The sequence below is a fragment of the Triticum aestivum genome, chromosome 7A (assembly GCF_018294505.1).
Source record: "Triticum aestivum cultivar Chinese Spring chromosome 7A, IWGSC CS RefSeq v2.1, whole genome shotgun sequence".
Classification (NCBI taxonomy): domain Eukaryota; kingdom Viridiplantae; phylum Streptophyta; class Magnoliopsida; order Poales; family Poaceae; genus Triticum; species Triticum aestivum.
The window spans coordinates 242,071,720-242,093,040 of record NC_057812.1 but is presented as its reverse complement, the minus strand read 5'-3'; the positions used below and the strand labels follow the sequence as shown (position 1 = coordinate 242,093,040).

Genomic DNA, 21,321 nt, shown 5'->3' with positions numbered 1-21,321 from the left:
TCTTCATCCCCGAGCCCCACGGGTTCACAGCTTCTCGTTGCATCACGGTTCGGGAAGGTCTTCGGGCCTGCGCGTCACGGTTCCCTCATCTTGTGGCTTCCGGGGTCGTTCCTGTATCAGAGGAGAGCTAAAACCCGAGCCCTCAATTGGGCCGTTGACAAGGCTCATGCCTGGCATGCCAAGTGACGGTGCATAAACCCATCAGTACCCCCGTAGGGCAGCGACCATGGTCTGAAGTACCTGATCGGAGATCACACGAGGAAGTTACTCAGACTCTATCCTCCGGGAAAGAGTATCATTGTACCTCCTGCTTTTGGTTTGTATTCACGATGGAGTACCTCATGCGAGAGTATGATTCTACGAATATAGATGGCAATGGCTATCCCTAGCCCCACCTTATATAGATGACAAGGGCTAGGGTTTTATAGGAGATCGATCCGATCTAAGCTGCCGCCATCTTGGCTTGCTCGCCAAGATGACCCTTGTCGTTTATCCGAGCTCCGAGGATTCCTCTTGTGGTTAGGTCTTCGTCGAGATTAATGGGCCCCAAGACGGGCCTGCTGCCGGACTCCGGTGGCCACCCGTAGTGTATTACACCGTCACCCAGCCTCTGACACCACTACAGAAAACAACAACTGCCGGAGAGGAAAAGAAGACCCAATCTCATCACCCTGACTAGGCAGTGAGAGGATGAGGCCATCGGCTTCTCAACGCCGTCATTGAGAACGTCGTCATGGTGAGGAGGACACCGAGGCAACTTTACTCGACACAGCGCCGTTCTCATCCTTCTGGTGGCATCACACAAAAGACTAACTCCACCTATGAAAAAAACACAGGAAAGAAACAAGACACCCTCCTCCACCCGCCGTTGCAGTAGCGAGCAGAGGAGGAGGAAACCACGGCCTTGCCGGCTTTCACCAAAAGGAGAAACTGTATGCCCACGATCGCCCTTTTTTCCTGGAGAGGAAGACGGGGTACGGACAACTGTCAGGCGAGTAACCACTTTATCTAAGATAACTGTCAAGTGCAATAATCGTACACCTATGAGGGGGTTACATTTTTTTTACCTAACTTTCCCTCGCTACCCCCCCCCCCCCCCCCCCCCCTAATTTCAATGGGTTGGGCCCTCCTCCCCCTAGACCCAATCACAATCTGCCAACTGGCGTAAATTTTATGTAACTCCCTTCGTAGGTGTAGCATTGCTCCTGGCAAGTGCGTGTTTCCAAATGGGACAAAAAGATGACAATCCACACACAAGCACATCACAATGAGTTGTGCCTGCTGCCCTGCTGAATGATCTCAGGCAAGGCAACGGCTAGGCTAGGTGTGGAGCCAGAAGGATGTCCTTGCATGCCTCGTAGAACATCCAGGTGACGCCGGACGTGGGCATGACCTTGAGGGAGCTCGCCGCCCAGCCGCGGAACAGCCCCTTGAAGCCCTCCTCCTTGACCACCTCGGCCAAGGCCGCGACCATGTTGGGCGGGCATCTCCCTCGCAGGGCTCCGACCATCAGCCGCTTCCTCGCCACTTCCAGAGGGAAGCTGATCATGCTCGCCGTCAGACCTGGACAAAAGCAACCTCGAAATTTAACGGCGTATTCAGTGGCCAAACTGTAAGTGAATCTTGAACACACCCCATTTCTAAGTTTCTCCAAGGATTTTGTTGCACAGCACAGGTAAACAGAATGAAACCAAGTAGTAACTTTCTGCCTTCTGGGCTGCACTGAATCCTCTCACCTGAAAGAGCTCCGATGACCAGCAGCTCGGGACGGCTCAGCGACTTCTTCTCATGTGCACGGCAGTAGGAGGTCTTGATCGTCTCATACATGAAGTAGTAGCATGTGCTGTAAGGGAGCATGCCGACCAGCGTCGGGCACAGGCCGGCGTACAGACCGCCGACGCCTTCGGTTCGGTAGATCTTGTTGAACGCAAGGGCGATATTTCTAGGATACGCGTCGCGGTTAACAGTCAGACGATCCTGAGACAGAGCATAGAACATCAACGAATCGGCAAGTGGTTTGCCAGCACAAGTATATAAAATACCATCACATTCACATCAAATGCAAAGATATTTGTCAGTATGCCCTGCTGATTTGGAAACAGACAGCACATTACACAATTTATTTAAGCCACAGGTAGTTTATCATCGATAGTAACCATCAAATTTGTCAGTATCATTGTAGTCAGTTAATACAGAGTCAGGTCTGATGTACCTTGAGGACCTCAAGGGGGTGGCACACTAAAGTGCTGACTATCCCAGCTGCCGCGCCTCCAACGGCGATTGGAGATAGCGGTGAAGAGGCAGCTCGATCGTCAAACCACCGAGCTGTATCTTTGGGCATCCATCCTCTTTCCATCGCAATTGTGCTGAAGTCATGCTCCGTTTGACGCACTCGAATGTGCCGAGCTCAATTGCTTGAGTAGGAATGATGCGGATCATGTTAATCGTGTTGCCTGCCCAGAGCCCTTGCCAGCCATTGTGTTCCATGATCTCCATGAAAGTACCGAAAATCTGTTTTGACCCTACACCGACAACCATTCTTGTCCTGAAATCAATCAGAAACCATGGCATCACTATTTTTTATTAATATCAAATGAGCCTGATTAACTTACCCGACCAATCGAATCTTGCTATCATCAGAAAAAATTGAAAGTTTAGATGAAAGTAAAATGAATACCTGATAGTTTCTAGAGGAGCAAGAACAGCTTTAGTCATGGTACCAGCCATTGCCCCGCTGACGAATTCTGCAATTTCTCGACGCCTCAGCAAAGTCTGCGCTAGAAATTAAGGTTCTTAGGTTCTGATGTAACAACTCACAACACATGTCGATGGGAAATAGAAAGATGCACACATCAAACTACAAAGCTAATCCTAAATCATAAGATATACATCAGCCATAGTCATACTAGTAAAAACAATTGCAGTGACTGTTGTACTATCATACCATACAATTGAAAGAGAGCGAAACAGATCAAGGGAGTTCAAATTTGAAGCAAGTGGACGTTCTGAAACCCTGACAGAGAGAAGCTTCAGCAGAAACACTGTGAACAGTTACTGACGAAAGATCGCCAAGTGCGAAATGCATCAGAACCAACAAGCAAGCACAGCAATTTCCAAAAAAAAATTAGAAAAAAAGCGCAACAATGCCTCCAAACGAAGTCGTAAACCGTCCCAATTTGCATGAACCGCACACACGGCTACCCGAGGCGCTGGGATCTGCGGTTCCTTACCCTGACGGCGGCGCCGACGTCCGGCAGGCTGAGCCTGACTGCTACGTCCCAGTCGAGGTAGCCGTCCTTGGGCTTGGGGAGCCCCACTCCAAGCAGACCGTCGTCCTTGAACGCGCCGGCGCCGCGGGCTTCGGCGAAGCCGATGCTGGCGAGCGTGAGCTTGTTGCCGCGAAAGCCCTCCTCCACGCCCATGGCTGGAACCCCGGACAACGGCAAACAGAGGCGCGGAATGGGGAAGGAAGAACGGCGATTCACGACGTGGCGTCGGAAAGAATCGGCCGTCGTCTACGGTTCCACGGCGGAAAGGAGGAGGTGTATTTATTCTGCAGTGTCCACTTTTTTTGACACATTTCTACATGTTGTGCGACGCTCGGCTAACTTGCTGCACGTTTTCGACGTGCATTGTTGTGGTCTCGCGTGATGTGAACGTTTTTTTCCTCAGAAATAGAAGAGAAAAGCGTGATGTGAACATTTTCGGTGCTACGTTTCGTATATTTTTTGGAGTTTCTCCGTATGTTTTACACGTTCGTGTGCGAGTTTTTTGTACATTTGCGTCAGGGGTTTCTTCCTGGGATTTTCGGGACAGTGGCATTTTCGAAGACAGAGACTGGGTTCGTATCCTGCATGCAAACCATAGAGATATTTAAGTTTCCCCCTTATTTTTCGAGAGCGGGAGAACTACAAATTGAACAAGCGGAGGACCATCATTGTACGTTTCCCGAGGCGATTACCTTTTTTTTTTGAGACAACCCGAGGCAATTACCTGTCGAGAGATATCAGCGTATCGGGCCTGCCCTCGCGCCGGGCCGTGCAGGATTGAGTTCTGCTTACGGGCCTTCACGGGTCTCGGGGTCAGGACGGCCCAGTTATGTAATGTACCTGGCCGCTGCGGGCCAGTGCCCACCACCACAGCACGGCTCGGAGGAGGATGCTGCGGCGTCGCCTGGGGACGTGGCCATGGCCGGCGGCAAGGCGGGGGCTGTCGCGGCTGGCGCCGCCCGCGCCCGCGCCGGTAGTGCGCGTGGACAGCAACAACGTGGCCCGCCTCGGCGCGCCCAAGCCCGGGCCGAGGCCGCGGCAGCTGCTCTCCCTGCCGCCGTTCCCTGCCGGCGCCGACCCGCTCCCCGGGAGGAAGGTGGCGCCGCGCCACGTGACGGCGGTCAGCTGGGTGAAGCACTGCTTCGCCGACGTGCCGCAGGAGGTCGTGCAGGCGCACTTCAACAAGAGGCAGGTGCGTATTACTGCGGGTGCCACGCCTCCGCACTCTATACAGGCCCTGTTGTTATCATCTGCGGTCTTATTAATGAAAAGATTGCACTACTTTTTTCAGTTAGTGTTAACACGCGATAAGAATGGGATTGCATTGTTCTCAGATGTGAATTGCTTGTTCAAAGTGTAGGCTATTATAGTGGCTAAATGATTTAGCTGCTTTCATGCTTAGGTACCATTGATTAATTGTGATGAATTCAGTTAATGATCGCAATGTTTTTCTCCAATGAGCCATTGATTGATTCGCTTTGGTATATTTTGCTTTAGTTTCTATCATTTCACTACCAGTTTACACTGCATGTAGGCATTGTTTTCAATCTGACATGAAAAGTGCTGCTATCTGGAGTATTTAACCAAAAACTACCACAATTCGCGGAAACGTGACAGAAAACTACCACTTTACGATTTTGTCCCGAAAACTACCATTTTTTTATTAATCCGTGACAAAAAACTACCAAGTGTGAAAATTGCTCGCTTTGCCTGGGTTAAACGCGAATCTGACTGCCCGACCCCACACATAAACGGGCTAAAAATGCAATCGGGTCCCTAGTTTTTCTTCAAAAAAGCAATCGGGTCCTCCGCCTCCTTCTCCTCCTCGTCCCCGGCCTCCTCCTTCCCCAGCCGTCCGCAGCTTGCTCGCCATCGCTCGCCATCGAACGGGTCCTTCCCCCCGCCGTCGTCCCCACCCACAACGACGTTGCGGTAGAGGAAGACGGGGAGCGCGTCGATGAAGGCCTGGTCGACGCCGGCGTCGTGGAGGTGGAAGAGCTGCTGCAGCTGGCCCTGGAACGCCGTGACGCTCTCGGCGGCGTCATCGCGGTCCTTCCCTCCGCCGGCGCCGTAGCCGCAGCAGGTGGCGCGCCAGCAGGTGCAGCAGGCCGCAGACGAAGAAGACGATCGCCAGCACCGCCATGATGAAGAGGATGCTCGGGCTGATCTCGGTCTCCACCGTCTCCAGCGCCGACGACCCCGGCCCCGCCGTCCACGACGTGGACTCGCCGCAGCAGTAGCCGTTCCCGTCCGCCGGCGGCAAGCGGCTGGGGAAGGAGGAGGCCGGCGACGAGGAGGAGAAGGAGGCGGAGGACCCGATTGCTTTTTTGAAGAAAAACTAGGGACCCGATTGCATTTTTAGCCCGTTTATGTGTGGGGTCGGGCAGTCAGATTCGCGTTTAACCCAGGCAAAGCGAGCAGTTTTCACACTTGGTAGTTTTTTGTCACGGATTAATAAAAAAATGGTAGTTTTCGGGACAAAATCGTAAAGTGGTAGTTTTCTGTCACGTTTCCGCGAATTGTGGTAGTTTTTGGTTAAATACTCTGCTATCTGTTATCAGGTTTACACTGAGTGCTCAGATCAGGAGGTTTCAGCAGAGAGCATTTGGTGCCGGAAGCATCATTTGAAGAAGGTATGTAATGAAGAATTCATGCTGTATTTTCTGGGGTTCTTTTAGTGAAATGTTATTTACTACGTGAGTGAAGTAAATATGCTCAGCAGTTCGTTGCAGATCAAGCATTCTGAAGTGATGGAGCCTGGCATGAGAATTCATCTTCCTGTGTCTGTGGCTGAGGCCGAGATAAAGAAGCGGTATGAGACCATTCCAACTGCCACACTGCATCCCAATAGGGATGAGATTGAGTACCTGAAAAGGCTTGTCATCTACAAGGTAATCTATCATTCTATGTTGTACTCTGATTAGTTTCTTGCATGATTGCTGCCGTAACAAATGTTTTTTTTGTGGGCAGTTGTGTAAGCCCCTGACCTCTGTACAGTAAATTAACTTGCGCATACAAGATTATGATATGTGTAAATCAAGTGTCTATCTACATATTATATTACTTCCACAATGCCGTAAAAATGCCATTCACAAGTTACTTATTGATATTTCAAAGGTGTCACCTAGGGTTTGGTTATTTGATTTTCCTTATTCAGATCCATCATAGTATGCTGAACTTTCTAAATTATAGGACTCAGCCATACTTGTGCTTAACAAGCCTCCAAAAGTGCCCATGAAGGGGAATTTACCAGTACATAACAGTATGGATGTGCTTGCAGCAGCAGCACTGTCATATGGGAATGAAGAGGGTCCAAAATTGGTTAGATTGTTTCTCTTTATTTTGGGATGCTATGTGTTGTCTTAAGCTCTCTCTGATGATTTTCTTCCTGCGGTTTGTGAGTGCAGGTCCATCGACTGGACAGAGATACTAGTGGTTTGCTGTTGATGGGAAGAACAAGAGAAAGCTTTACCCGGCTGCACTGGCTCTTCACTAGCATCAAATTGGCAAGAACAGCTTCGCAGGTTAACATAAATTCGTGATTTTGGCGACTTGGCAAGTGGGCTTATATCTAAATGATTTTGATTGACATGCCCTTTTGCAGTAATAGCCCACTGATGTCTTGTATTATTGATGCATCTTGTAGATATGGAATACTGCCTGTGAATCATACGTGCAGAGGTACTGGGCGTTGGTCATTGGGACCCCTACAGAGAGTGAAGGAGTTATATCTGCTCCTCTCACAAAGGTATTATATCATGTATCTTACTAAGAAAAGTATTTGGTTATTAAGAAATGAAGAATCCTTTAATGTTTTATGTTACTTAAATCATTGCATCATTTAGAAGATGTAGTCATCTTTGCATCTCCAATAGGTGCCCTAAAATAGGGCATAACCGCTTTTTAGCGCACGAAGGGCAAAAACGCTGCTCCAACAGGTGCCTTATATGCAAAAAAAAATACTCCCAAGGATTGGGCAGCTGCAAAATACAGCACCAAGTGTTGCATTGCAACACTTCAGCTGCTGTTGCAATTTTTTTAGGGCAGCAGGGACCACGCAAGACCACAAGAAAACAGCTCACTTCGTTGTTCCAACAGGTGCCCTAAAATAGGGCACCGGCAAGAAGGCAACCGTGATGTATTTTAGGGAACCAATTTTAGGGCAATTGTTTGAGATGAACATTTTTCGGCTATAATCCACCTTTTGATGTTGTAAATTTTACTCCAAGCACACTTTGGTGCCTTAAAATAGGGCACCTATTGGAGATGCTCTTAGCACTCTCATCAACCATCACAGTTGGTGCATCCCTGGCTCCTTTCCACGGATTGAACCAAGATGATTCATAGATAAGGTCATACTCATATGTAGTAACGATCCATTTTTTTAATGGCAAGATTTGTCACATGTCCTGGTTTCTTTCTCACTGAACTAGGTACTTCTTGATGATGGAAAAGCTGAGAGGGTCATTCTGGCGCATCCCTCTGGCATAGATGGTGCACAAGAGGCTGTTACTGAGTATCGAGTGATGGGACCCACCATCAATGGCTGTTCCTGGATTGAGTTGCGCCCATTGACAGGCCGGAAGCATCAGGTAGTCTCACGGCACCTAATTAACTCTTACTGGTGAAACACATTTCTGTAAAATATATGAAGATGTTAACATACTTGTATTATGGATACGCCGTACATCCTGTTGCATCATCTTTCGATTTCCCCTTCAACACCCGAGTTTGTTTTGTAACACGGTGAATATATTCACATATCCTTACATTTATAATTGATTTTTTTTAACTGAAATCACCAATCTAAACTATGCTGACCCTGCTGCAGCTCCGAGTGCACTGTGCGGAAGCCTTGGGCACTCCCATTGTTGGAGATTACAAATATGGGTGGTTCGTGCACCAAAGGTGGAAGCAGAATCCCCAACCGGACTTTGAGCCGTTCACCGGGGAACCATACAAGCTGAGGCGGCCTGAAGGCTTGGAGGTTCAGAAGGGCAGTGTTCTCTCTAAAGTCCCTTTGCTGCACCTCCATTGCCGGGAGATGGTGGTCCCGAACATCGCAAAGTTCCTGAGTAACACCGGAGAGTGGCATGATAATGGCACCCCATGGTCCAAGGAGAAGCCGAATCTCCTAAGGTTCATCGCACCGTTGCCCGCGCACATGAAAATTAGCTGGAATATAATGTCTTCCTACCTGGTGTAATAGTTTATCTTTGTTTGAATGATTTTTAATGTGACTCCTCTTAAGTTGCATTTCATGATGTGACCCCTTTAAGATCACTGACGTGCAGGGCCCATGCCCACATTTCAGTGACACATGGAGTGGCATATTCTGAAATTCAGAATTAGGGAGTTACATATAATATTGTTATTTAGGTTTTCTTTGGGATTGTCAGGTTGTCGATTTGTAGCAGCTGGCATTTCAGAATCAGTGAGAAATTGATGCTAGTACTGTAATTTTTTTAGGGAGATTATAAATCAAATTTGGCAGTCATCTTACAAAGACTCTTCCATAGTTCCATTACATCTATGATTTTGTTTCTATTAGCATAACAATCATCCCTGTACATCGTAGCATCTGGTACTCCTACCTTGTTGCACTAGTGTAACAGTGCTGCACTGATGAAGATCAGTAGTTCCAAAAGATTTGGTTTCTCCTGTGCTGCTTCCTCAGGTAGACGCCGAGCAAGTCGTAGTACGTCCATCGCCGCTTCCCGCCGGCCGCCTCTAGCAGTACCTCGGAGGTGGCGTGGAAGCCCCCCTTGCCGAACGCCTCGAACACGACGCCGTCCGTGGCCACGACAGGCTCGGCGCCGCCGTCCAGCCGGCGGAACGCGAAGGAGATGTTGCGCGCGAGCCGGCGCTCCATGTAGGCGTCCACGAAGCAGCCGTGCGTGACGAGGTCCGGCGCGACGCCGTCGCGGCGCATGTGCTCGGCGGTGAGGTGGAGGTCCCAGAACATGCACATCTTGGAGAAGGCGGCGGCGCGGATGTTGAAGGTGGTGAGGTCCGGCCGGCACCCGGCGGCGGTCATCTCCAGGAAGGCGCGCTGCAGCGACTTCATCTTGAAGTTGGCCGCGAAGGAGAGAAGGTAGAGGTTCCAGAGCAGGTTGCCGGCGTCCCGGCGGCCGAGGCCGACGCCCCTGACGAACTCGCCGAGCTTGTAGTACTTCCGGTGGGCGATGTACGCCGAAGCGACGGCGCGGATGGCGTCGACGGAGATGAGGAGGCCGGTCTTCTTGAGCCGGCCGACCGCCGTCTCCATCTCCGAGACGGTGCCGGAGGCTGCGTAGTGCCGCACGAAGGCGTTGCCGGTGGCGGAGTCGACGCCGAGGCCGGCGCGGGCCATCTCCTGCACGGCGTCCTCCATGAGAGCGAGCTCGCCGGCGGCGCCGAGGCAGGAAACGGCGAGCGGGTAGAGGTCCCGCGCCGCGGCGGGGTCACGCGCGGCGAGCTCCCTCGCGGCGAGGAGGACCTCGTCGTAGCGGCCGACGCGCGCGTACGCCGGGAGGAGGCGGGGCGCCGCGGCAGTCAGGCACGGCGCGGCGGAGCTGAGCAGGAGCTGCGCCCAGATGGACTGAGCCCGCACGAAGTCGCCGGCCTCCGCGCGGGCGACCATGAGGGCCGCCGCGGCGTCGGCATCCGGTGGGGCAGTTCTTGGACGGGGCACGATGCGCGTCGACGCTGGCGTGTGCGCTCGGGCGAGGTCAGTTTGAGTGAGACGGAGCTCACTGAGCGAAGAAAGGGGAGGAGGGAGGCGGACGTGATGAGACGAGGAGGATGGGACGGCGAGCGGCGCGTGGTGGTGCTCCGGGGGTCGGCGACGAGCGGCCGGGAGAGGACAAACGGCGGAAGGCAGCGGCCATGGAAGGAAGAGGGAGCCCATATCACCTCATCCTTTCATGGAGCCATCGTAAGAAAAGAAAAAAGACTGCCATCATTGATCCAAGAGTAGTTTTCACAAGAAAAGCCAAGTCCTATTTGTAGCTTAACACGAATTTCGCAGAAATTTCACACCAGGCAGTTCAAATATTAAAGAATCGAGGAAAATCTCCCGTTCCAAACTATAGCTGGCCAAATGGGCCAGCCCGCGAGCATGCCGGCACGGCTCGCCATGGGCCAGGCACGACATGGGCTAAACGAGCCGTGCCCGGCACGCGGCACGCCTTGGGCCATGCCTGGGCCTGGAGCCTGGGTACGCGGGCTGGCATGGTACGACCCGTTTAATTTTTTATATAATTTTCAATCTTTTTTACTTATGTATACCTAAAATATAGCCCAATAGGCCAAAAAACCAGCTCAACAGGTTGAAAATGTGCAGCCCAGCGTGCTAAACGGGCCATCAGGCCGGCCCATTTACTAATCAAGTCGTGCCTGGGCCAAAGAGCAGCGCCAGTGGGCCGGCACGCCACGGCCCGGCTATTAAACGTGCCATGGCGGGTCGTGCCGGGCCAGGCACGATTAGCACAGGCCGGGCCGTGCCGTGCCGCCAGGTCTGTTCCAAACAGGACTCATTGTACTCTTTTTTTCTTCGAGAGTACCCCAATGACGTACCATATTTTTATGAAAGACAGAAGGTTATTTACAAGAGCTTGCGTGCGACGCGAACATCCGCACAAGGAAGTACTCCCTCCGTTTCAAAGTACTCATCGTAGAAATGGATGTATCTAGAACAAAAATACATCTAGATACATTCATACCCGCGACAAGTAATTCGGAACGGAGGGAGTACAACTCAACACCAACACCTATGCCTAAAGCTCCTCTCTCATAAAATGATGTAAGCTACCAACACCTAGGCCTGCATCCTTCCACTCCTTGAGCTCGTTGAGGATGTGCAAATGCAACTCATCAACGTTCTTTTCCTGTTCCCTCTGGTTAAACACACGGGCATTCCTTTGCTTCCATAGAGACCAGGCAACCGCAATGACGAAGCTGTCAAAACCTCTCTTGATCCTCCTAACAAGAGGTCTCCTAGCTCGAAGCCACCAGTCTAACATGCCATCATGCACCCGTGGTATGGCTACACTCAAGTCGAGGCTTTGGATGCATTTGTGCTAGACCTTCCATGCATAGACGCATTGGACATGGATGTGATCCACGTTATCCTCCTCTTGTAAGCACGTGAAGCAAGCCGAAGGGTGATCCTGTAAACCATACCTAGCGCGACGATCAGATGTCCAAACCCTATGTTGCACCGTCAGCCACATGTGTAACTTGCACTTCAAAGGAGCCCAGCTCTTCCAAATGCAAGAGGCAAAAGGCACCCTTTCCAAGCCCTGACACAGCCTATCATAAACTGAGCCGGCGGTGTACTTTCCAGAGATGTCAGCAGGCCAGGAGAAAGCATCAGGGCAGCTGTCATCGCGAGGAACCGAGGCAATGGCTTGCCCCAAGATGATCAACTGCAAGTGCGCCATGAAATTCAGATCGCCGTTGATGTCACTGACCCATTGATTGTTCTCGAGTGCTTGCTGAATCATATGTCTATTTTGCGTCCTTCTTTCCACCAAGTTTATGATCAGAGGGGCAAAGTCTGCAATGCCGAATTCATGTATCCATCTATCGCGCCAAAATAAGGTGTTGGCTCCATCACCAACAGAGATGTGCACCAAACTGTCAAAAACTTGTCGAGCCTCTCTATCAACCACCAAGGGCATATCCTGCCATGGCCTCTCCGAATCTGTTCTTCTCAGCCATTCCCATCGGACTCGCAGCGCAAGCGCTTGCAGCTCTAAATTTTTTACTCCTAGTCCACCAAAGTAGAGGGGCCTGCAAATGGTGTTCCATGGGATCAAGCATTGTCCTCCCTTGACCTTGTCTTCCGCAGTCCAAAAGAACGCACACATCCACTTATCTAGGTCCTCAAAAACCCACTTTGGAGCATCCATGATCATGAAATCGTGGATAGGCCTCACAGTCATGACAGATTTTACAAGAATCAGCCTGGCAGGTCGGTGAATGAGTCCCCTTTGCCACACAGGGACCATTTTTTTGCCTTGTCCAAAATTGGCTGGCAATCACCACGGGTAAGCTGCCTGATGGCAAGCTGAAGCCCTAGATACTTGCAAGGGAATTCTCCAATGTTGCACTGCATCATACTCTCAACTCTGCCTTGATCTTCTTCGTTGCCTTGGATCATAATCGCCGAAGATTTGCAATAGTTAACACGAAGATCATACGCCCGGCCGAAAGCCCCCAAGGTAGTCCTGACAAAAGTGAGGTCTCCAACGCTAGGCTTCACAAATAATGCAACATCATCGACGTAGATAGAGACCCGCTGCATAGCCGAGATCCCTCTGAATGAATTAAGCACGCCCATATCGGCACCCTTGCTGAAGATATGCATGAGGACGTCCATGGCAATAACAAACAGCAAGGGGGAAACCGGATCACCTTGTCTTAAGCCGCAAGCAAGATATACACTCTTACCAGGGGTACCTTGGTAGAAGCGGTCTAGAGAAGAATTGCGATCGAGCCAATCCACTTGGGCCCAAACCCTTTCTTCCTCATCACCTCAAATAGGAATGGCCAGGGTAGCATTGTTGGTAAATGCAAGATGCAATTTCAAAAAATCCCTACACTCACGCAATATCTATCTAGGAGATGCATATCAATGAGATGGGGAGAGTGTGTCCACGTACCCTCGTAGACCGAAAGCGGAAGCATTTGACAACGCGGTTGATGTAGTCGAACTTATTCTAGCTCTGACCGACCAAGCACTGAATGTACGGCACCTCCGAGTTCTGCACATGTTCAGCTCGGTGATGTTCCTCGCCTTCTTGATCCAGCAAGGTGTCGAGGTAGTAGATGAGTCCCGTCATCACGGCGTGGTGATGATGATGATTGATGACCCACAAGTATAGGGGATCTATCGTAGTCCTTTCGATAAGTAAGAGTGTCGAACCCAACGAGGAGCAGAAGGAAATGATAAGCGGTTTTCAGCAAGGTATTCTCTGCAAGCACTGAAATTATAGGTAACAGATAGTTTTGTGATAAGATAATTGGTAATGAGCAACAAGTAACAAAAGTAAATAAAGTGCAGCAAGGTGGCCCAATCCTTTTTGTAGCAAAGGACAAGCCTGGACAAATTCTTATATAGAGAAAAGCGCTCCCGAGGACACATGGGAATTATCGTCAAGCTAGTTTTCATCACGTTCATATGATTCGCGTTCGGTACTTTGATAATTTGGTATGTGGGTGGACTGGTGCTTGGGTGCTGTCCTTACTTGGACAAGCATACCACTTATGATTAACCTCTATTGCAAGCATCCGCAACTACAACAAAAGTGAGGGAGTCCTGGATTAGGGGGTGTCCGGATGGCCGGACTATACCTTCGGCCGGACTCCTGGACTATGAAGATACAAGATTGAAGACTGCGTCCCGTGTCCGGAAGGGACTTTCCTTGGCGTGGAAGGCAAGCTTGGCGATACGGATATGTAGATCTCCTACCATTGTAACCGACTCTGTGTAACCCTAGCCCTCTCCGGTGTCTATATAAACCGGAGAGTTTTAATCCGTAGGACGAACAACAATCATATCATAGGCTAGCTTCTAGGGTTTAGCCTCTCTGATCTCGTGGTAGATCTACTCTTGTACTACCCATATCATCAATATTAATCAAGCAGGACGTAGGGTTTTACCTCCATCAAGAGGGCCCGAACCTGGGTAAAACATCGTGTCCCCTGCCTCCTGTTACCATCCGACCTAGACGCACAGTTCGGGACCCCCTACCCGAGATCCGCCGGTTTTGACACCGACATTGGTGCTTTCATTGAGAGTTCCTCTGTGTCGTCACTTTTAGGCCCGATGGCTTCTCCGATCATCAACAGCGATGCGATCCAGGGTGAGACTTTTCTCCCCGGACAGATCTTCGTATTCGGTGGCTTTGCACTGCGGGCCAATTCGCTTGGTCATCTGGAGCAGATCGAAAGCTACGCCCCTGGCCATCAGGTCAGATTTGGAAGTTTGAACTACACGGCCGACATCCGCGGAGACTTGATCTTCGACGGATTCGAGCCACAACCGAGCACGCCGCACTATCACGATGGGCATGATTTAGCTCTGCCGCCGAACAGTGCCCTGGAGGCCGCACCTGTGTCCGCTCCGACCCCTAGCTCGGAGCCGATCACACCAACGGAGGATGGGTGGTTAGACACCGCCTCGGGGGCTGCAATCTCTACGGCGATCGAGCTGAACACCTGCCCTATTCTCTGCGAAGCCCATGACTCCAAGGAGCCGGACTCCTCTCCAGACTCCGAGCCCTACGCACCCCGACCGATTGAACCCGATTGGGCGCCGATCATGGAGTTCACCGCCGCGGACATCTTTCAGCACTCGCCCTTCGGCGATATTCTGAATTCACTAAAGTCTCTCTCTTTGTCAGGAGAGCCCTGGCCGGACTATGGTCGGCAAGGTTGGGATGCGGATGATGAAGAAATTCATCGCCCACCCACCACCCACTTCGTAGCCACTATCGATGATTTAACCGACATGCTCGACTTCGACTCCGAGGACATCGACGGTATGGATGCCGATGCAGGAGACGATCAAGAACCAGCGCCTATAGGGCACTGGAAAGCCACCTCGTCGTATGATATATACATGGTGGACACCCCAAAAGAAGGCAATGGCTATGGAACAGCGGAGGATGACCCCTCCAAGAAGCATCCTAAGCGCCGGCGTCAGCGGCGCCGCTCTAAATCCCGCCAAAACAAAAACGGTGATTCCGGCACGGGGGATAATAACACCCTGGACAGTGCCGAAGACAACCACCTCCAGCAAGATTCAACACAGGAGGATAGAGAAGTCAGCCCTCATGAGAGAGCGGCAGACCGAGAGGTCGAGGACGATAATTATATGCCTCCCTCCGGAGACGAGGCAAGCCTCAACGACGACGAATTTGCCGTGCTGGAGGATCCCGTCGAACAAGAGCGTTTCAAACGCAGGCTTATGGCCACGACAAGTAGCCTCAAGAAAAAACAGCAACATCTTAGAGTTGATCAAGATTTGCTAGCCAACAGATGGACTGAAGTCCTCGCGGCCGAAGAGTATGAACTCGAACGCCCCTCCAAGAGCTACCCAAAGCACAGGTTGCTACCCCAATTAGAGGAGGAAGCACCTAAACCTACATCACCAGCGCATGATGCAGCCGACCGGCCACCCTGTGGCCGTGACAGAGAGGCCTCTCGGCCCTCCACTCAAGCCGCACCCCGGCGCCGCTCAAAAACTACCAAGGCATGGGAAAATGCGCCAGACCTGCGAGATATATTGGAGGACAAGGCAAGGCAAACAAGATCGATCTACGGATCACGTGGGCGCCCCACGGCATGAGACGATACTCGTCACACCAGATACAGTAAATCCGGTCGGGCCGAACACAGGAGACAAAGCTCGTTTGAGCTGCGTCGTGATGTAGCCCAATACAGAGGCGCCGCACACCCACTATGCTTCACAGATGAAGTAATGGATCATCAAATCCCCGAGGGTTTCAAACCCGTGAACATCGAATCATACGATGGCACAATAGATCCTGCGGTATGGATCGAGGACTATCTCCTCCATATCCACATGGCCCGCGGTGATGACCTACACGCCATCAAATACCTCCCACTCAAGCTTAAAGGACCAACTCGGCATTGGCTTAACAGCTTGCCAGCAGAATCAATTGGTTGCTGGGAGGACCTGGAAGCCGCATTCCTCGACAATTTCCAGGGCACTTATGTGCGACCACCAGACGCCGATGACCTAAGCCACATAATTCAGCAGCCAGAGGAATCGGCCAGACAATTCTGGACACGGTTCCTAACCAAGAAAAATCAAATTGTCGACTGTCCGGACGCAGAGGCCCTAGCAGCCTTCAAGCATAACATCCGCGACGAGTGGCTTGCACGGCACCTAGGACAGGAAAAGCCGAAATCTGTGGCAGCCCTCACGGCACTTATGACCCGCTTTTGCGCGGGAGAAGACAGCTGGCTAGCTCGCAGCAATAACATGACCAAGAGCCCTGGTAATTCGGATACCAAGGACAACAGTGGCAGGTCGCGTCGCAACAAGCAAAAGCGCCGCATTAACGGCGACAATGCTGAGGATACGACAGTTAATGCCGGATTCAAAGGCTCTAAACCCGGTCAGCAGAAAAAGCCATTCAAAAGAAATACTCCGGGCCCGTCCAGTTTGGACCGAATACTCGACCGCTCATGCCAGATACATGGCACCCCCGAAAAACCAGCCAATCACACCAACAGGGATTGTTGGGTGTTCAAGCAGGCAGGCAAGTTAAATGCCGAAAGCAGAGACAAGGGGCTGCATAGCGATGACGAGGAGGAGCCCCGGCCGCCGAACAACAGTGGACAGAAAGGTTTTCCCCCACAAGTGCGGACGGTGAACATGATATACGCAACCCACGTCCCCAAGAGGGAGCGGAAGCGTGTGCCCCAAAGTTCAACCCATGGTCTTCCTGCCCGATCACTTTTGATCGAAGGGACCACCCCACTAGCATCCGTCATGGAGGATTTGCCGCATTGGTTCTAGACCCAATTATTGACGGATTTCACCTCACTAGAGTCCTTATGGACGGCGGCAGCAGCCTGAACCTGCTTTATCAAGATACAGTGCGGAAAATGGGCATCGATCCCTCGAGGATTAAACCCACCAGAACGACCTTTAAAGGCGTCATACCAGGTGTAGAAGCCAACTGTACAGGCTCAGTTACACTTGAAGTGGTCTTCAGATCTCCGGATAATTTCCGAAGCGAGGAGTTAATCTTCGACATAGTCCCGTTCTGTAGTGGCTATCACGCACTGCTTGGGCGAACCGCATTTGCCAAGTTCAATGCGGTGCCGCACTATGCATACCTCAAGCTCAAGATGCCAGGCCCTCGAGGCATCATCACGGTCAATGGAAACACCAAACGCTCTCTCCAAACGAAGGAGCATACGGCAGCTATCGCAGCGGAAGTACAAAGCAGCCTCTCAAGGCAATTCTCTAGTCCGTCCATTAAATGTCTGGACACCGTCAAGCGCGCCCGGAGTAACCTACACCAAGACCGCCCGGCACGTTCAGAGCAAGCGTAGCAATGCGGCCCCAACCCCAGCCCTCGCGAACTTGCGAAACCAGTGCTGTGCGTACATAACTACGCTCTGGAAATACCATGGGCACAGGGGGAGGGGCACCATCACGGCACGCCCGAAACGCGGCTTAAACCGCACTAGGGGCTGCCGATTTCTTAATTTTCTCTTATTTTCAGGACTCCATTCTTCGGAAGGCTTGTCCGGCAGTACAATTGCCGCACAAACGATACAACCAGGGAAGCAGAAAGCTACGCCGCACTACGGAACTCTAAGGTGGTCTCTATAACGAGCAGTATACCTGTTTCGCATAACATTCCGCAGCTCGCCCCTGGAAAGGACATATTTGATAGTCCCATCTTTTGCTTATTGCACTATTTGTATCGTTCTGCTTTGATCGCAGCTTTTTTAAATAAACAATGCATAGCTTCCGTCTATTATTGCATTACCTTTTTTTACGAATATATGTTCATTAATGACATGTTGCACCCGTACACTTTGGTACGGCCAATACGCCAGGGGCTTAAGTACCCCACAATACGGTGTGAGAAGTCCGAACACTTTCACAAGTGCGGCACCCCGAACTTATAGCATTATATGCATCGGCTCCGAATCATGTCTTGGGTCAATAGTTGGGTTTGCCCGGCTCCTATGTTTTGGTACCTTACGTTCCGTTATATCGGCTAAGGTAGCACTAGGAGAACTACTGCGATTGTGCCCCAGTTGAGCTGGGCTAAGCACCTCAGTAGAGAAAGCTAAAACTGACCGTCATGATGAGGCGAGAGCTGGTCGCTGTTCGAGAGGTTTTCGAGTCCCTAAAGACTTATGCCGCTTAGAGCGAGGAGTCGGCTTTGTCCGGCCTAGGCGTGGATAGCGCCCCGAACTCGGTCTTCCGAACACTAGGGGCTTCGCCGAAATTTAAAATTATAGAATTCTATGGCTAAGTGAGAGTGTTCAAGCATTATAGTCTGATTGCCTTGTTCGTTGTGTTGAGCGCCTCCCTCGAAGGACCCAAGAATGGGAAAAAGAGCGCTCATGTTTATCCCGAACACCCCAGCACTCGTGCCATGGGGGCAGAAGCCGACGACTCGCCATCTCTCAAATTTGATAAATAGCCGCACAGAAGGTAATATTTTAAATTCAAAAAGCATTTCTTAGCGCACATGAACAAGTTTTCAGCGCACAGGACAAAACGAGCGAGTTTACTGAAAAATTACATTCATGGAACATTCATCTGCCACAAGGCGGGCACCCTTCAGAACGCCCTCATAATACATCTCGGGCTTGCGATGCTCCTTGCCCGGTGGTGGCCCGTCCTTCACAAGCTTCTCAGCATCCAGCTTACCCCAGTGCACCTTCGCACGAGCAAGCGCCCTATGGGCACCCTCGATGCATATGGAGCGCTTGATGACTTTGAGCCTTGGACATGCCTCCACCAGCTGCCTCACCAGCCCGAAGTAGCTCCCAGGCATGGCCTCTCCAGGCCACAACCAGACTATGAGGCCCTTCATGGCCTGTTCGGCCACCTTATGGAGCTCGACCAGCTGTTTCAGCTGGTCGCTTAAGGGCACCGGGTGTTCGGCCTCAGCATACTGAGACCAGAACACCTTCTCTGTCGAGCTTCCCTCATCGGCTCTGTAGAAGGCGGCGGCATCCGACACGCTATGGGGCAAGTCTGTGAATGCTCCTGGAGAGCTCCGGATTCGGGTAAGTGACAAGTAATTCACTTTTACATGCTTGCTTTGCATAAAGAATGCCTTACCCGCCGCTATCTTTTTTATTGCCTCAACCTCCTGGAGGGCCTTCTAGGCTTCGGCCTTGGCAGACTTGGCATCTTCAATGGCCGCCGCGAGCTCAGACTCTCGCTTCTTTGAGTCAAGCTCCAAACTCTTATGTTTTTTCATGAGAGCCTGGAGCTCTTGCCGCACCTCGCCAACCTGCGTCTCATGCTTCTCCCGCTCGGTGCGCTCCGTGGCCGCCCTCTTCTAGGCCTCGGACAGCGCTTGCTTAAGGGTCGCCACCTCAATTGTGGCCCCTACAATAGCCGCGTTAATCCTGTCACTTTTTGCAATTGCACCTTTTACGTATTTCAATACGGTATTTCTTACCTTCCTTCTCCTCGAGCTGCTGCTTAGCTAGGCCGAGCTCTTGCTCGGACCGCTCGAGGTTCTGCTTCAGCGTATACACCTCCGCAGTTAGTGCGGTGGAGGCCAGCAGCGAAGCCTGCATACGCATATTGACTTGATTATGTTAGACTCCTGCGAATGTTATTAGATCCTCTATTCGACTTTTCTTTCCGAACGCCAAACAGAGCATCATGGGCTACTATCTATGCGGTAATATTTTTACATATTCTTTACTTACCTCAAAGCCTGTTAGAAGGCTAGCACAGGCTTCAGTCAGTCCGCTCTTGGCGGACTGAACCTTCTGGATCACCACACTCATAATAGTGCGGTGCTCCTCGTCGATGGAGGCGCCGTTAAGCGTCTCCAGCAAATTGTCCGGTGCCTCTGGTTGGACGGAGGTCACTGGCTCGGTAGGCTTGCTCCTCTTGGAAGGAGGCTACCTACCGGAGTCCGGAACCGTTGAAGGTTCCGGCGCGGTGTCCGGCTCAAGGCCGGACTTGGAGCCCTTGGGGGTTCTATCCCCTTTACGCCTGGAGTCCGGGAGGTTGCCTTGCGGCGCCTCCAGGACCACCTCTTCCTGGCTTGGAACCTGTTGGGACGCCACCTCGGCGCCGTCCGTAGGGTGGGGGGAGGAAGCCGTCGGAAGAGAATTCACATCCGACGAGTCCAGGGAGCCGCTCGACGATTATGTTCGACATAAGGAAAAGTTGTGCAATGGGGGAATACTATGAATCACTCTGGTATCCGGATACTTACGATTTCACCAGGGGCTTGGCCCTGTGCGGCCACTCCTCTTCGTCGTCGTCGGTGTTGGTGGAGTAGTCCGGAGGAGGGGCCTTCCCCCTCTTGGACCCTTCGGCCTCCCCGGTTGGGGCGGCCTTCCTTTTCTTCCGTCCCCCCGCTGGGGGGGAGAGGTCTCTTCTTCCTCCTCCTCGTCTTCATGGGAGGAGTGCGCCTTGGAGTCGTCGGATGATGAATCCGACACCTCCTGGCACCGGGCACTCTTTCGAGTCCCCGTGGCCTTCTTCTTGGCCTTCTTCTCCGGCACCACGTAGGGTGCCAGAACCAGCAGCTTCGCCAAGCGAGCGTCCGCTGGACCTTCGGGCAAAGGAGCCGGACAGTTGATCTGTCCGGACGTCTCCTGCCAATCCTGTCAAAGGTAAGGGAGCTTAGATCCCGCATGGAGTCAAACTATGAAAAACTAATACCCTGTAGAAGGTGAAAACAGCTTACCGCACGAGCGTGACGCTGCGTGCTGAATCCGCGATCCTCGGTAGCGGATGCGGGGGCCTCGGCGCCCTTGAAAAGCACCTTCCAGGCATCTTCATACGTCGTGTCGAAGAGCCTGCTCAGAGTTCGGTGCCGCGCCGGGTCGAACTCCCACAGGTTGAAAGCTCGTTGTTGACACGGGAGGATCCGGCGGATGAGCATAACCTGGACTATGTTGACAAGTTTGAGCTTCCTGTCCACCAGGGTTTGGACGCATGTTTGGAGTCTGGTCAGCTCTCCTTTTTTACCCCATGACAGGCCCGTCTCTTTCCAAGAGGCGAGCCGCGTAGGGGGTCCGGATCGGAACTCGGGGGCTACGACCCATTCAGGGTCGCGTGGCTCGGTGATGTAAAACCACCCCGACTACCACCCCTTTAGGGATTCCACGAAGGAGCCCTCGAACCATAGGACGTTGGGCATCTTGCCCACCATGGTGCCTCCGCACTCCGCTTGGGTTCCGCACACCACCTTCGGCTTGACATTGAAAGTCTTGAGCCATAGGCCGAAATGGGGGCGGATGTGGAAGAAAGCCTCGCACACGACGATAAACGCCGAGATGTTGAGGACAAAGTTCGGGGCCAGAT

At 51.9% G+C, this 21,321-nt stretch overlaps 2 protein-coding genes and 1 pseudogene across 2 annotated transcripts; 1 reads left to right on the top strand and 2 right to left on the bottom strand.

Moving 5' to 3' along the window:
• Window positions 1-1,188: 1,188 nt before the first annotated feature.
• On the bottom strand, window positions 1,189-3,521 carry LOC123152430 (probable mitochondrial adenine nucleotide transporter BTL1; annotated as a pseudogene).
• A 611-nt stretch (window positions 3,522-4,132) lies between these two features.
• Window positions 4,133-8,766, top strand: LOC123151453 (RNA pseudouridine synthase 3, mitochondrial). Its single transcript, XM_044571159.1, has 8 exons — window positions 4,133-4,461; window positions 5,831-5,902; window positions 6,002-6,160; window positions 6,462-6,590; window positions 6,677-6,793; window positions 6,916-7,017; window positions 7,703-7,861; window positions 8,101-8,766. Exons 1-8 carry the CDS (start codon window positions 4,159-4,161, stop codon window positions 8,473-8,475), a joined length of 1,416 nt encoding a protein of 471 aa, XP_044427094.1. The 5' UTR covers window positions 4,133-4,158; the 3' UTR covers window positions 8,476-8,766.
• LOC123151454 (pentatricopeptide repeat-containing protein At3g42630) lies at window positions 8,719-10,219 on the bottom strand. Its single transcript, XM_044571160.1, has one exon. The coding sequence runs from the start codon at window positions 10,156-10,158 to the stop codon at window positions 8,902-8,904; it is 1,257 nt and encodes a 418-aa protein (XP_044427095.1). The 5' UTR covers window positions 10,159-10,219; the 3' UTR covers window positions 8,719-8,901.
• Window positions 10,220-21,321: the final 11,102 nt, after the last annotated feature.